General features: G+C 42.5%; 1 protein-coding gene across 11 annotated transcripts in view; it reads right to left on the bottom strand.

Annotated features, from left to right (window-relative positions):
* The window catches only part of ZMIZ1 (zinc finger MIZ-type containing 1), a 366,110-nt gene that overhangs the window by 33,259 nt on the left and 318,060 nt on the right, over positions 1-14,791 (bottom strand). For all 11 annotated transcript variants that reach the window (XM_075505181.1, XM_075505172.1, XM_075505171.1 and 8 more), the window contains 3 exons: positions 4,917-5,031; positions 2,077-2,294; positions 411-609 (listed from right to left, as the gene is read on the bottom strand). In XM_075505181.1, the coding sequence (XP_075361296.1) occupies positions 411-609; positions 2,077-2,294; positions 4,917-5,031 (532 nt within the window). The remainder of the gene's footprint in view (positions 1-410; positions 610-2,076; positions 2,295-4,916; positions 5,032-14,791) is intronic.

Raw genomic sequence — 14,791 nt, 5'->3', positions numbered from 1 at the left:
AAATAAACAATTACCGAAGCAGTACAAAACCTATTCCAAGATTCTGGAACATTTCACCGGGTACTCAAATTTAGAGGTTCACAGGGCTGGCAAAGCCAGCAATAATGTATCACGACAGATGCAGCCGTAACTTTGGGCAATCTTCAATTCTTCTAAGGGGCAATTTCCTTACAAAATACACTTAGGCAAGATTTATTGGGAAAAACACAGGAGATCAACTCATATGTACATACACGCATTCCAGCAGTTTCTCATAAGCATTTATAACCATGCTCATGCACAAAAGAAAAAAAAAGGAAAAAAAAAAAAAGAGTAGGCACCCTAATAAACAGGGGAGTAAGAAGGACAGCCCAATTCCTTGTAATGGTCCAGATCAGGCAGGTATGAAGACATAAGGGTTACTCTCTTACCGGTCCATACTGGTTCATGTCCTTATTCTGCGTTTCCTGAAGGGCTGCCACAGTGGCTGTAGCTGTAGCTGTTGCTGTAGCAGCTGCAGCTGCAACTGCAGCAGCGGCAGCAGCTGCAGCTGGCTGGGTGAAATCAGCTGGCGGCCTTGTGTGTGGGGGGATCCCCATTCCTGCAGGGGTATTTGGGCCTCCAGGGTAACTAATAGGGAATAGGGGGGAGAGGGGGAGAGGAGGACAGGGGCAGGGGGGGCGAGAGAGAGAGAGAGAGAGAGAGAGAGAATTAAGACATGCCTGGTGGATTTTGCTTTGAACATTGGTGTGATCCTCATCTGGAACTGTTCCAAAACCATGTATCAATGCCTAATGAAAGACAGCAGGATGGGGAATTAGGTGTGTACACGAGATACAAGTGTTGCTCAGGTGCAACAGTCATAGGGCTGCTACCGGGATTCAAGGCACCACTGTCAGTTGTTTTGGGGGCAGTGAACTGCTTTGCAGCTCTGTAGCTTACTGCGAAGTTGAACTGAAATCCTCAAAGTTAATGCATGCTCCATTTCCCAATAGTGTAGGGGCAGACTGCACAGCACCATGAACAGAGAGCTTCCTCCACTACAGCATGTTCATCTGCCTCAGTGGTGAACGATGCCAAGTGTTCCCAACACTGTAAAAGCATTCGTCCCTGAACCTCAGCAGAAAGGCCAGAAGAGACCCAATGTGATCAGCTCTGCTGGATCCCACAGAACGTATTCTGCAGTTCCTACCCAGCTCTCCTATTGATCATAAGATAAATTAAGCTAAACCATGCCTTTCCAACTCCAAGACATAAACTATCTTTATAAATATGGGCCAGTATACTGTGCCCATTTTAAAGACGTTAATACAAAGCTAAAGAAACTTTCTGACTTGTTCAAGGTCACTCAGTAGATCAGTAGCAGAGATGAAAGGAGAGATCAGTTCCCTCAGTCCAGGCTTATATTCTTCACACTAAACTGACTATGCTAACAACCTTTTCAGCAGGCTTTGCAGAGGGACCATAAATAGTGGTTTCAGTTAAGTGCACTTACCACCCTTGTTTACAAAGCATAGACACAGAAAGTCAAAATGTAACAAAACCCAGGCTATTAGTATTGGCTTATTTCACTAATGCAGCATTTACTTCCCCGAAATAAATACACAACTTGACCATCTCTCGTAACAAACATCTTCACCCCCAATTCTTTTCAAATTCCTGCTGTGGAGTAAGTCTTTGGGCAGAAATATCCCATTGCATAGGAACCTACTTTGCCTAATACTCAAGCTTATTCCTCCATACGCACATAGAAATTATACCATCAATACCTTTCGCATCCTGGCCTTATTAAATGTTAATCATTCCTAAGCCTGTGGTCTGTTTAACAATCTCTCTTAATTAAAACTTTATTTTGGGGGTTTATTAGAGCTAATTGATTGACCTAAGCCATTTCCATTTACTGTGATGAATTTCATTGCAGTTTGGGTAGCTCATTTCCGAAGCTGTAAAAGCAGTATGCACTTCAGTTAACCAGCATAAAATAGCTGCTGAGACTTTATGTAATTAAAATAAGCCCATGACACTTCTGCTGGGTCGCTAAAACAAGCTTCATCAACTATTTACATCCATTTTCCACCTCACACAAGTAAATCTTACCTGCCACCAAAGCCTCCACTTCCAGGATAATTGGGTCGCCCATACATGCCCTGCTGTATATACGGCTGAGTGGAGCCTGCCTTGGCTGAAAATTGTTGCTGCTGTCCAGCAAACTGAGGGGAATTGATTCCAGGGTTGCTGGTAGTCATCCCAGAAGCCATGGGATTTCCTGCTGGGTTCATAGGGTTATTAGCATTTGCCATTGGATTTCCCAGCACCTGTGAGTAGAAACATGAGAGTAAGGGGCTGTACCTTGAACTGCATCAAGCAAATTAAGTTGATTTGCTGCAATCAATAAATTACAGTATAACCACCCTGTACTCTGAACTCTAATGAATATATACCTTGTTGATATCTAGGTGCACATTGCTGGTGATTTCTCCTTTTCTTTTGCCATTTCCAAACAAACAAGAGCTTCTGATCTCTAATTATCCTTCACAGGAGATTTTTAACTAGATGGAACTCAAACTAACATGCTTATAAAAAAGTTACAATAAAGACCTGCTGGAACCATGCTCTGTAGGTGACAAATTCATCCGATTAAGAGAAAGTACATGCTTTTTCTTTGTTTTGATGTAGGACTTTGAAATAACTTGCAAATATTAGAACTTGCAAAATGTTAAAACTTGCAAATATCTCACTGGCATACTGTAAAGGGTACTACGGATGCAAAAACTGTGAAAGAATATATTTCAGTGGCTTAACCTGTTCTTGAATCTAACTCTCTCTAAAGTGTGCAGAACTCTGCTGGTTGTTTTTATTACTTCTTAGAAAAGAGTCCTCTGTTCTGTTTTTAAAAGGATTTGGTTTGCTTGTTTGAAGTTTTTGGGTTTTTTGGTTTGGTTGTGTGGTTTTTGTTTTTTTTTTTCAATTCAACCAAAATTGCTATGATTTCCATTGAGATGTAAGTATGGCTGTTCATGGATCACCTGCATGGAAATCTGTCTCCTACTTGAGAAGAAATTTAGTGGTCATGATTTTTGCAGAAGACCAAGTCATCAGCTTTGGGAATTTGTGAAAGTGAATCAGTGAGCCCAGCTCATTCCTTTCCCTCGGGGAGTATGAAGACTTCTGGGAAACCCTGTCATTCATTTCAATCTGCTCTGAACAGCTACAACCAAGCTTCATGTTTCAGAGTTTCACCCTTCTCTTGCAGTGATTCTGAAGAAGCATTTTCTTCTTTTTACCAAAGCACTTTTTTTCTTTTATTTCACATTCCTCTGAAGTATCATGAAGAGTTCAAGTTACATTACAGTATTCTTACGATAGAACAAAACTGAGTCTTTTTTTTTTCCCCATTCCTTTTGCCTTTTTAAGCGTGAAAGATTTTCACAAGAAACTGTATTTCCATTTTCCGACCAATATATAGACCTAACTGTTTACTCAGGTGTTTATCTCCCAGATGGTATACCTTTTCTTTTCACAGAATCGTATAGGTTGGAAAAGACCTTTAAGATCATCAAGTCCAACTGTAAACTTAACACTACCAAGACCACCCCTATACCATGTCCCTAAGCACCTCATCCAAACGTCTTTTAAATACTTCCAGGGATGATGACTCAACCGTTTCCCTGGGCAGCCTCTTCCAATGCCTGATAACCCTTTCGGTGAAGTAAAATTTCCTAATATCCAGTCTAAACCTCCCCTGGCGCAACTTGAAGCCATCTCCTCTTGTCCTATGGCTTCTTACTTGGGAGAAGAGACCGACCCCCACCTCTCTACAACCTCCTTTTAAGTTGTTAAAAAGAAATCAACAATAACAAATGATGTTATAGATCCTGTAACTATTTCCTCTCTTTATTTTTTGAAGAAAGATTTTGCCACAACCACCGCTTACATAACTGCCATGTGAGTATTCATATGAATTTGCCCCGAGTGATTTCTTTTTCAAATGGCTCAATCCATAGCAATTTTGTTTTTAAATTTCTGAACAAAATTAAAATAATTTAAAAAAAAAGCCACAGAAAATTTTGTATGGGATCTAATGTCACTTGTTTTGAAAAAGGTAGAAAAGACAAGTTAGGTTTATGTACCATTTGCACTCATTAAAGATGGTGATGTGTTTAGAGCACTTCACCCATGGTGTAAGAAAAGGCTAGACTGTCTGAGAGCTTAATTTGTGCCACATCCCTTGGAGAGCACACTATCACAGATAATTGGCATCTCCTTCATTAAAGCTGCTGCTTTTTGTATAGCATAATTCAACATACATTGCAGAAGAGAAAGAGAGGTAAGAGGAGAGAACCGAATGAAAATCCAGTAAGTATGGCTCTCGTGGAAGCCAGGAGCTCATGCTTTTGCTCCAATGCATATTGAAATATTTTTGCAAAGTAAGGCAGCATTAACAGGAGAAGTTGAAAGAGCACAGCCTATAGCTGGCAGGTAGCACCTCAGCCTGGGGGTACTTGGCACTGGATTTCACCAGCCCACAAGTATGACATGACCCTGGGTAAAATCAACAATAACTGTCATTCGGTGAATCTAGCTAGGAATTTTATTTTTAATAAAACAACTCTTCAAATTCAATCTGAAATTCCCAAGAGGTTTGGGATTACCCCAAAATCATGCTTTTAGTGTTGAAACCATACAATGCAAAGTACGTGCTCAACCCAAGCTTGACATTTGCATGCAGCTAAAGGAGTCACTGACTCAAGCTCTCAGAAGCCTCCTTTCCGATGCCACCAAAGAGGACATGACTGGAAAAAAAATGCAGCATGTACAACAAAGAGAACACAAACACTGTTATCGATCCCAAGAGGATTTTCCAAAAAGCTTTCCATTTTGCAAACATTAGTGAAGACCTGTATCTATAGGGGAGGGAGCATAAAAACCAAGCTTACCTGGCTTTGAGAGGTGTTAGTCACACCCCATACTGTGGTGACCACTGATAAAGAGCCTGGAGGCTGGTTGGTATTTTGCTGCCAGGGAACAGAATCGTAAGGAAAAGACCCATCACTGCAAAAACAAATGTTTAGGAGGATGAGATTTTGCAAGTTTAAACAGTGGCAAGTTGCTGGCGGGGACAAAGGGATTAACACCTGACATTACCTTAACTCCCCACTCCTCCTTCCATTATTAGCCTAACACTCTCAGAGGCATAACGTTTCTTTAATAGCAACATGATCACATCAAACCCACATAGAACTAATTAATTCCTTAACTATATTGAAGCACAGGGCTTTTACCATAAAGGTCTGTTACCAATGAAAGTAAAAATAAACTCAGGGGCAGAGTTTCAAACAAGGACACTAAACAAGTTGCTCAGAAGCACTTATTTTTTGCAATCCATCTCAACCTCTTCAACGATCACTGCTTCAGCTGCCTTGTATCAATTCAATTAGATTTTGAGACCAGACTGCAGCTCCACTGTCTGCACTGGGTCCCCAAATGGCCAGAAAAGCCTTTAAAGGAAAAGCAGTTCAACATCATTTTGAAAAGTAAATTGAAATTCAGATAGTGTTCTCCCACACGATGGATAAGCTGCATGCCAAAAACAGTATTAGCTAATCAGCATTCTAGAAAATCAACTGCAGATATACAACACATCTTTCAGATAAATATGTGGATGAGAGGATTGGGTTTTTCCACTACCTTTGTCCACAGATACAAGCAAACATTTCTTACAGCTCTTTCCATACAAAAGCATTGGTGGTTTCAAAATGAACACAGGATAGGTACACATCTAGTGTAATTAATGAAATATGTTAAATCCAGTGAAAGTAACTATTAATCCCATAACTGTAAAATATATCCCACTTGAAATTTGCTCATTCTCATACTATTAACTTGTAAATTAGATTTCTATTTGCATATATGTACACATACACACAGGTGATCTTTCCTCATCTACATACATATATATACCATTTAATATAAACACACATTTTGCTCTCTCATTTTCAAATGCCATTGATTTGTATTTTATGTCAAGAACTGCATTTTTCCCTGGACTACCAGCTATCACTGGAATTCTATACAGGGCTACCTTGCCTAAAGAATCCATACAGGCTCTACGAGTGCCATATGCACATGCTTCAAAGCCTGCACGATAAAGTGCCACGCACTTAACTCATACAAGACATGGCGAGACAACCAACCTGCCAAAGTCCTAAAAAGGGCTCTGTGGCAGACCAGGGAGCTGACTCTCCCATGCCCCCAGACAGCACTCCAGGCTTGGACCACTTCTCCTTCCTTTTGCACTGTGAGCCAAAATCAAGGACTACCTATGTGTTCATTCTTTAGCCTGTTCATAACACCTAGTGTAAATCATTTAAGAATAGGAATTGCATTGCACAAAGAAGTGCACACGCGTGTGATAAAAACTGCCTATGGCCCAAGTAACCAATAATCTACTAACAGCAACAGCAACTGTGTAAGGTAAAATGAAACAGGGAATACATTTTACAAACAACTAGGAAATTTCAAACAAATTCCATAATGCTGTGCCAGCACAACAGCATTGTATTAGAACATAACTGTGAATTTGAACTGACCTATTTGTTTCAAAATACCCAAATTGAATTAAGAAATAAAATCACAAAAAAATTAAAATGAATTAAATTAGGGAAAATAATAACTTCCCCTAACAAATAATTAGGGAAAATTAATGGAAAATAGTAGTTCTCTATAAGATGCTTGACATGTAATGTTTACATTGACAGCATCCATATAAAACAATGTGTGACTAAGGGCATATTTAACACCTTGCAATCAGTAAGTCCTCCTAGCCCATTTTTTGTTTTTTAATATTTTCTCTTAGAAGGCTGAAAATCTTCCCCCTCTCATTCAGCAGCTCAGACAATGGCTTCAGTGACTAATATTTGCAAGTGACACAATGCTTCAGCAAGTCTCCTCCACCAGCATGGAGACAAATGATGACTAATGTAGAATTTGTGACCGCTATGAAGCCTTCCCTCTTTTTTCCTGCTCTGAATGATGCCTCCTACTTTACTTCCTCCTCTGACTGTTTTTGATGATGTCTGCTCTGTGATTTGTTTGGATATTTATGGCACATATGAGTGTTTGTATACTTCAATGACTACAAAGAAGCTCTCTCCATGACATAAGCAGTTAAAGGACTCACTGCAGCCATTCCTCTCTATTCCCCACTGACGTGCTGTGGACAGGTAATAAAACCTGAGGGACAAGGCAAATATTTTGCAAGTGTTTGAGTAAATAAAAAGGGTAATGACAGGAAGGGATCAAACCACAGAGTCACTGAAGGTTCTTCTAATGCCGTACAGTTTGTACGCATACTCAAACTTTGAGCTAGTGATGCCTTAGCCTGCTGTTAAGAAGTTATAACCACTTCTTCGCTTTCTTTGCCTCCAAAGCATGTTTCTCTTACTTGTTCCTCTCCTTTACAGTACACAGAAGAGATTTCATATATTATTCATCCGTACTTTCCAATGGTAGAGTCAGAGCATTTGTTTAGTGGAAGGCTGCACTGGGTTCTCGAAGACTATACAATGACTTCATCTAATTACAAAGAAGAGTAAATCACTCAATTTTTACTGTATTACAGTTAAAATGGGTGACACCTCAAGAAACCATATTGTTGACGTATGACAAAAGCCCCCAGCACAGGACCCACCATAACACATGAAAGCCAGAAAAAAAGACCAGCTACAGATTTGTTGAGAAATATTCATTGAATCACGCGACTATCACATTATCCAACAGAGGACTTAGCTTTAAATCACAGACAACATTAATATCAGAAATTATGACGACACTGACATAGCAATGGATGTGCCTTGCAGAACACCAACTTATACACCCTAATATACACTTACTGCACTAGACCTCACTTCACTCAAACTTCACTTTAGTTACCCCAATGAGAAGCACATGGCATTCTCATGGTTTGCACTCCCCAGCATGATACTCTGGCCCTTCACCAATTACACGCATGTTTTGAGTATGACTTTTGCCATACTGGATACAATACCCACCCTTCCTCCACCGTGTGAAGGCTTCTTTGGTTTCAAGCAGTAGGAGATGCTGAAACACATGCCACTCTACTAAAGGATTACTTGGCCCTCCACTTCACTCTTTCAACTTGCGTTTCTATCCTTAGACAACCCAAAGGAATACTCCCACCATCAAAGGAAAATCCATGTAAGTACCATAATGAAACGTGACCAATCCAATTCTCATTTGCAAAACAGCAGTGGCTTTCCGCTGTTACTATACAGAGCTGTGAATTATTCTGAAATCCCTTTCTTTAAACTTGAAAATGGCAGCCAATAGAGAAAGAAGCTTCAACCTCTCCAGCCACAGCGAAATGCTGCCCACGACATTGTTCCTGTTGAATGGTACAAGGGTAATTAAGTCTCTCACTACACCCTGGAGGGCAGTGAGTCAGTTTGGGCTCAGCTGGAGTCCACTAAAAGAGTATTGACTAAATTTATAATAGTGTTAATGAACCTATACATACTACTGGTCAGCATTAAAGGCCAAACAGCAGAGGAAGCCATAGAACAAAGAGGAAGAGATGGAGGGAAATTACTTCTCAAACTATGATGTAGTGAAACTGCAATCAAGCAATAAGGAGGAAGGATTTCTTAGCTGCTGGCAAATGTACTGAAACCATCGGTAATACAACACTCATGTTGGAGAACTACATCGGTAGTTAGGTCTAAACAGCTTCTCTTAATCTCAGTACTAGGAAAACAGAACCAGACAGACATCCAACCTCTTTGGAATAGTTACATATTTCATGTCAGACACAGACTGTTAGTTAATTCTAATAAAAGTTGCTTAATAAAAAGTGAGCTCCGTAAATTAATACTAGTGAATTACTATAATTTATATGCGATTTGTGGCATTATTTGAAAATGCTGTATTTTAAATATGTTCATGTTGTCATTAAAGCAATTGTATGTGTACCTGATTCTCTGGTTACGTGTCTTCATTGATTGAGGAAGGAGAGATTCAGATAGTTTAGCAAAGTATGCATCCCTAGAGCATTGGTACTTTACATGTTGTGGAGGAGGGTAAAAACTGGAATTATACCTTCCTGGTGATTTTCCACACCACTTGTTGAGAAGGCCAGGTGTCTAAAATACTACCTTTATAAAGCATCTACCTCTGTTTTAAACACTGAAAATCAATCAACTACTGCAGAAAAGCACCAGATGCTGGCTTTCTAAAAAACCTTTTCACTCCAAGCACTGCAATCAAGTTTCCCACAACTGGGCTTTCAGTGACTCGTTTCTGTTGCTTACCCTGAAGCCAGCTTTACAGTTTTGCAGGGGTCTTTAATGTTGCTGAAGCACAGTCATCCCACCTGACTGGTAGCTGACACACACAGAGCCCACACAGTCCTTTAAATCTACAGACTCTATCATAACTTCTTTAGCTGATGCCATGATGGGCAGGTAATTGCCAGTGTAACACTGACTGTCATTTCTCCCATGTCTTCTTTTGCCACCCATGGACACCTAGAGAGGAAAGCATCTGACAACAAGGAACGAGGTGTCAGAGATCTACCCAGGCCAAACACTCCTTTGCAGTTACACATGGCCAAAAATCACAACGGTCCAAATACAGCCCAAAACCGGGGCTCCTGATCTGTTCTTGCCCGCTGGCACCTCTCTGTGTCTGCACCTTGCTCTGCCCCTAACAAGTGCCTCTGGGCGCATGTGTGCTCAGGGTGCCCAGCACCCCTTGGCTGTATTCTTGGTTGGAGCCTCTAGGTGACACTACTTTAATACAAACTAAAACATAACAATCTCCAAGCAAGGCTCCTTGCTCCTGCCTCACCCCTCTTTTCCCCCTAAAACCTCATCTGTCTGCGGTGGAAAAATATGACAAATCCCACAATCAGAACAGGAAATAAAGCCCTAGGTGAGTGTAGCACCAACACATGCGTTTCATGCCCATATTGTCTCACAAGTTAGGCAGCTTAGCTTCTTTCATTCAGGTTTAGTTTTTGTTTTACTTGGGTTTCTCAAGTGAACACCACTCACGTAGCTTTAATTATGAATATGGATTCAGTTAGCAATTCTTCTTGATTAGGGCACCACCATAAACTTATTTGAAGCATACTCTTAAGAAAAAGACTGTTTTGCATGGTGCAGTGCAAATACTGAATTTGAACCGCCTTTTTGGTGTGCTCATGTTATGGAACAGGCATGAATTTCACCACATTTTTATAATTTTCATATCAGTATAAACAAAACCTAACAACTTCTTCAAAAATAATACCACAAGAACAGATGGAACACTATTAGCAGTGTCCTGCAACACTAAAATGCTCCAGGAAGAACTTCAGCTAATTTTTCCCCAATTCGATAACGTAGGAATCCCTGACAATCTATTAATAAATAACAGATCAAATGGATTTTTCAATTTTATTTATTTCTGGACAAATTTCCACTGAAAATATCCTTGGCCTTGACTACTAATTTGAGGGGGGAGGGAACCCACCAAAAAACCACCATAAGGCGACACCTGAAAGCCATAATCTGTTTCCTCTTACTGACAATCAAAAACATTTCAGAGATCTGCTTTTGTTTTTGTTTTAAAAACCCTGGAGACATTTAGAAGGAAACAACCGACTTCTCATTTTTCATTGAGATTTTTTTTCAGGGGAACAAAACCAATGCCTCACCAGCTGAGATACATGCACTGTCTTCATATGGCTAAAGTGCTTGGCCAAAGTGTTTCAACTTAAACACTTAAAATTAGTTTTTAGTCTAGCTAACAGATATTAAAATGCATTACTGTTAAAAAATTTTTATAACACAAAATTTAACCAAATTATTCCTTGACCTTTTGTGCTGTGTTTTCTGTAGACTGTAGAAACCATTCTACACAATCCGTTCTCTGTTCATACAGACAAGTATGGCAGAGCAAGGAGACACCCGTGTAGGAAGGACACGAAGACCACTTACGGTCAGCAAGGAAATACAAAGACATATTGTAAAGAAAAGAAAGAATAACTACCTCTGTATATCACACACTGACATAAATCAAACTAAAAGCCAATGCTGTGTACAGGTATCCTAAGGTGTTTACATTGAAGATGAGGGAAAAAAAAGAGGGTGGTGTAGTACGTGTGTATACCAATACTGACTCTGGATGGCTAGCAGTGATTTACTTTTGATTGATGCTGCCTATGTGATGCATGCCTTCCTCAAATACATTCTTCTATTTAGTATCATTATTTGAAGAATTTTAAATGTTATTGCCATAAATTAAGGCTCCATCATGTATTTCACTAAACAAATACAGAAGAGAGAGTCCCATCCAAATCACTGGGTGCATTTATGTAATGCAAAAGTGAAAAAAGTAAATTAGGAAGCGTTTTGCAAGACTTTATTTCCCTCTACTTCTTAATGGCGTGACTCCAAACATTCAGATCTTACAAGGAAAATATACCACTCCAAAAATTATCATCCCACAATTTCTCAAGTCTGTTGTTTCCCTCCACTCCTTCCATCTAGATGAGTATGCCCCCTAACCCTTTGGAAAGCCTCGATTCTCCCAACTCCAAACGCACAGAGGATCCATACCTAGTCCTTCCCTATCAAGAAAGAATTAGCTCAAGTGTTGTTTCAGTACTGGATGTTGCCTGTACCGGGCTATAAGCAATGTAAACTGAAGAGAAAGAGTGAAAGTGGTTACAAATTTCAAATTCACCGTAAAAAGAAGGCAGGCTGTTTTCTGGCAAATGGTTTGAAAACACAGAAGCATTCTGAACCCGTTCTAGGTGAGCAGATGCAGGTGAACCAGTCAAAAGGTGAAAGCAGCAAGCCATTTATCAGCTCGGTGGTTTGGATGGCACCTGCAGCTCACAGGTGGCTATCACCCCACCCCCCCGCCTCTGCTCTTTTAAATATCAACACACATTTACAATAACCATTCATGCAGCCACACGCATACACACAATAAAGCCACTTGCGCGGAGACTGAGACGGCAAAATTGAGCCAGTGGTTCGGCAGGTGACACGAAGTACCTCTGGAAGCTGAAAGCCCTTTAACTTTTTCTTTATAGTCCTGACAAGGCCTGTGAGGCCTGGATGACTTATGACTGCAGGAGGTGGGAACACTGCCTTCCATTTCACATTGGGTTGCTACAGGTCAGGCTGTGACATGCTTGCTGCTGCTTCCTGGCGCCTTACTCTACACACAGTCTCATCAGTTAAGAGAGCCATGCCTGCAAAGTACCACACTGCTCAACAAGAGTTAGTGCATCTGAATCTAACCCCTGAAAATAGGAAAATATATCAGGCCAAATAACTAGATTAATTCAGAAGTTTCTGAAGCTGCAAATGCCCACACCCCCCTGCATACACATACAGTCCTGCCACGTTACAGATTTCACGTATGTCCATGCACATGTGTGTGCACACGCGCGCAAAGACACAGAGATAGCACAACTTATTTCTGCCTGTGGAACAAATGATCACAGCTATGCAGGTAAGAAACAAAAATGCTACTGAGACCCGCTCCTGCCTCGGAAGAAGCTGAAGGGGGTACCATCGTCTGACATTATGGGACTCCAGCGTCCATCTGATCAAAGGAAAAAAGATTAAAGCATCACACCCAGTTCTATTGTCACACAAGTAGACCATGCAACGCATTACTACAGCCCAGATTACAGTTACAAAATCCGCCGGTAACAGCCCTGTTATTCACATGCCACCTGTTACCTTTTTCAAAATGCTGAAATTATCTTATGATCGTTTTCAGAAAAGCTTGACAAATGCAGTTTAATCTTTATTGCATCTCACAGCACAGACCTGCTTCATCCATGTCTTATTTATCTCACGTGTGTCGGAATGCAACCCCGAGCCCTCAGTCCCCCCCCTGCCACCAGGCATTCCTTCTGCTCTGCTTTATCAATATACCTGGGTTTCCATATCCGACTGCTCCTTTACAATAAAAAACACACCCACCCAGTATTCTACCATTGCCTGTTGCCTTGGTAATCCAAATGCCTGGGTACTCGCTGATTATCGGCGAATGAGACTCGCATTGTTCACACCGCAGCGCGTCTGCTATGTTAATGTGAGATAATGGCAGCCAGAAGACTCCTTTTGTTCCCAGCTTTGCTGTTTATTCATAGTGCCTGGAGGTCAGCGACTGCTACAACAACCGGGGAAGGAACCGCTGAAAGCGTGAGCAGATTCCACTTCTGCTTTTGCCTCTGAGACAGGGGGAAACACGAGCAGCCCCGCACAGCGAGAGAAGGGCACCGGGAGCTCCGCAGTCTGACTCACGCAAGGTGTAGCAGGCGGCTAGGAGGAAGATTTGATGGACTTGCACTTCCGAGATTTTAGATGAAGCTGATTTACGCTCCCCGACAACAGAAAGAACCGCTTTCTTCAAGAGGCGCGGCGGGAAGGGAGGGCGGGGAGGGGGGCAGCACAGCACCACCGCAACTTACTGGAAGCGAGCCGGGCTGGGGGCTCCGGGGCTGGCCGAGGAGCGGGGAGCAAGGGGCGCCGGGGGCGAGCCCTGCCGAGCCGCGCCGCCGGCCAGCAGCCCGCCGCGGGCAGCGGCCGGGGTGAGGGCGGCAGCGGCTCCCGCAGCGCCGGAGGCGCGACCGGGCTGAAACCGCCGGGACGGGACAGGGACGGGACGGGAGCCGGCTACCGAGGTCAGCCGCCGAGCAGCCCCCTCGCCGTGCGGCCGCGCCCGGAGCGGACCGGGCGGGGACGGCAGCGGCCGGCAGGGCAGGGCAGGGCAGGGCAGGGCAGGGCAGGGCAGAGGGAGCCCGGGCACGGCAGGGCAGGGGGAGCCCGGGCACGGCAGGGCAGGGGGAGCCCGGGCACGGCAGGGCAGGGGGAGCCCGGGCACATGACTTGGCCGGTGAGGGACGGCTGCGCTTCGTGGCACATACAGGGCAGGTCTGAGAAACGTCCCCCCGAGCCGTCTCCGACACTCTGCCTGTCACAGTTGTTTGGAAATGCTCTTGCTGACACAGTGACACGGGCAAACAAACCGTCACATCGCATCTCCCCTGACGTGGTAAGTGGGAACGGAGAGCATAAACAGACTGTGGTACCTTCCCCGCACTCTCAGCTTGGTGGAGATGAGGACATTCAGGAAGATGCCCTGGCTGGTGTGCTATTCCTCATTCCTGGAACAGCCCTTCCACGGGAAGAAACCACTGAGTCCTGCTAAAGGCACTGTCAGTACCTAATTAATGTCACCGACCCGTCTATCTGCACAGGTTGTGGATGTGCTCTGTCTATTGAGCAGGCTTTGTCGTCATCTCTGGCGAAAAGCGTCAGGAATTTTTTAGCAAGAATTTCTAACCCATTTTATTTTAGGGAAACCATTAGAAAAGCCCTCCATCACTGCAAATAGGAATGACTATTTCCTTTTCTTCCCACTGCGATACTAGAGACTTGAGAACCCAAGTGTATGGGAATAGCAGGAATAAAAAAAAAAGACAAAATCGTACACCAGGAAGTCACTCCTTTTGTAATCTACTGACAGGGAAATCCTGTGGAGGGTCACATTTTCATCTACGTGAATGATTGACAGATACGTGTAAAGAAAAGGCATCAAGAAAAACATCAGGTTTTAGACAAAATACACATCTGTGTTCCTGTTGCCAAATTATCCACAAAGAACAAAAATCTTTAAAAAACACAAGGTATTTGCCATAATTTATGCCAGTATTTTTTTTTTCACTCCCCTGAAAACGTCGCCAGACTGTAACGCTCCCTCCCTGCTCAGAAGCCATGTCACCTCC

Source organism: Mycteria americana, chromosome 6, assembly GCF_035582795.1.
Source record: "Mycteria americana isolate JAX WOST 10 ecotype Jacksonville Zoo and Gardens chromosome 6, USCA_MyAme_1.0, whole genome shotgun sequence".
Taxonomy (NCBI): Eukaryota; Metazoa; Chordata; class Aves; order Ciconiiformes; family Ciconiidae; genus Mycteria; species Mycteria americana.
Note: the sequence above shows the minus strand (reverse complement) of the source record. Positions and strands in the feature narration are given on the sequence as shown.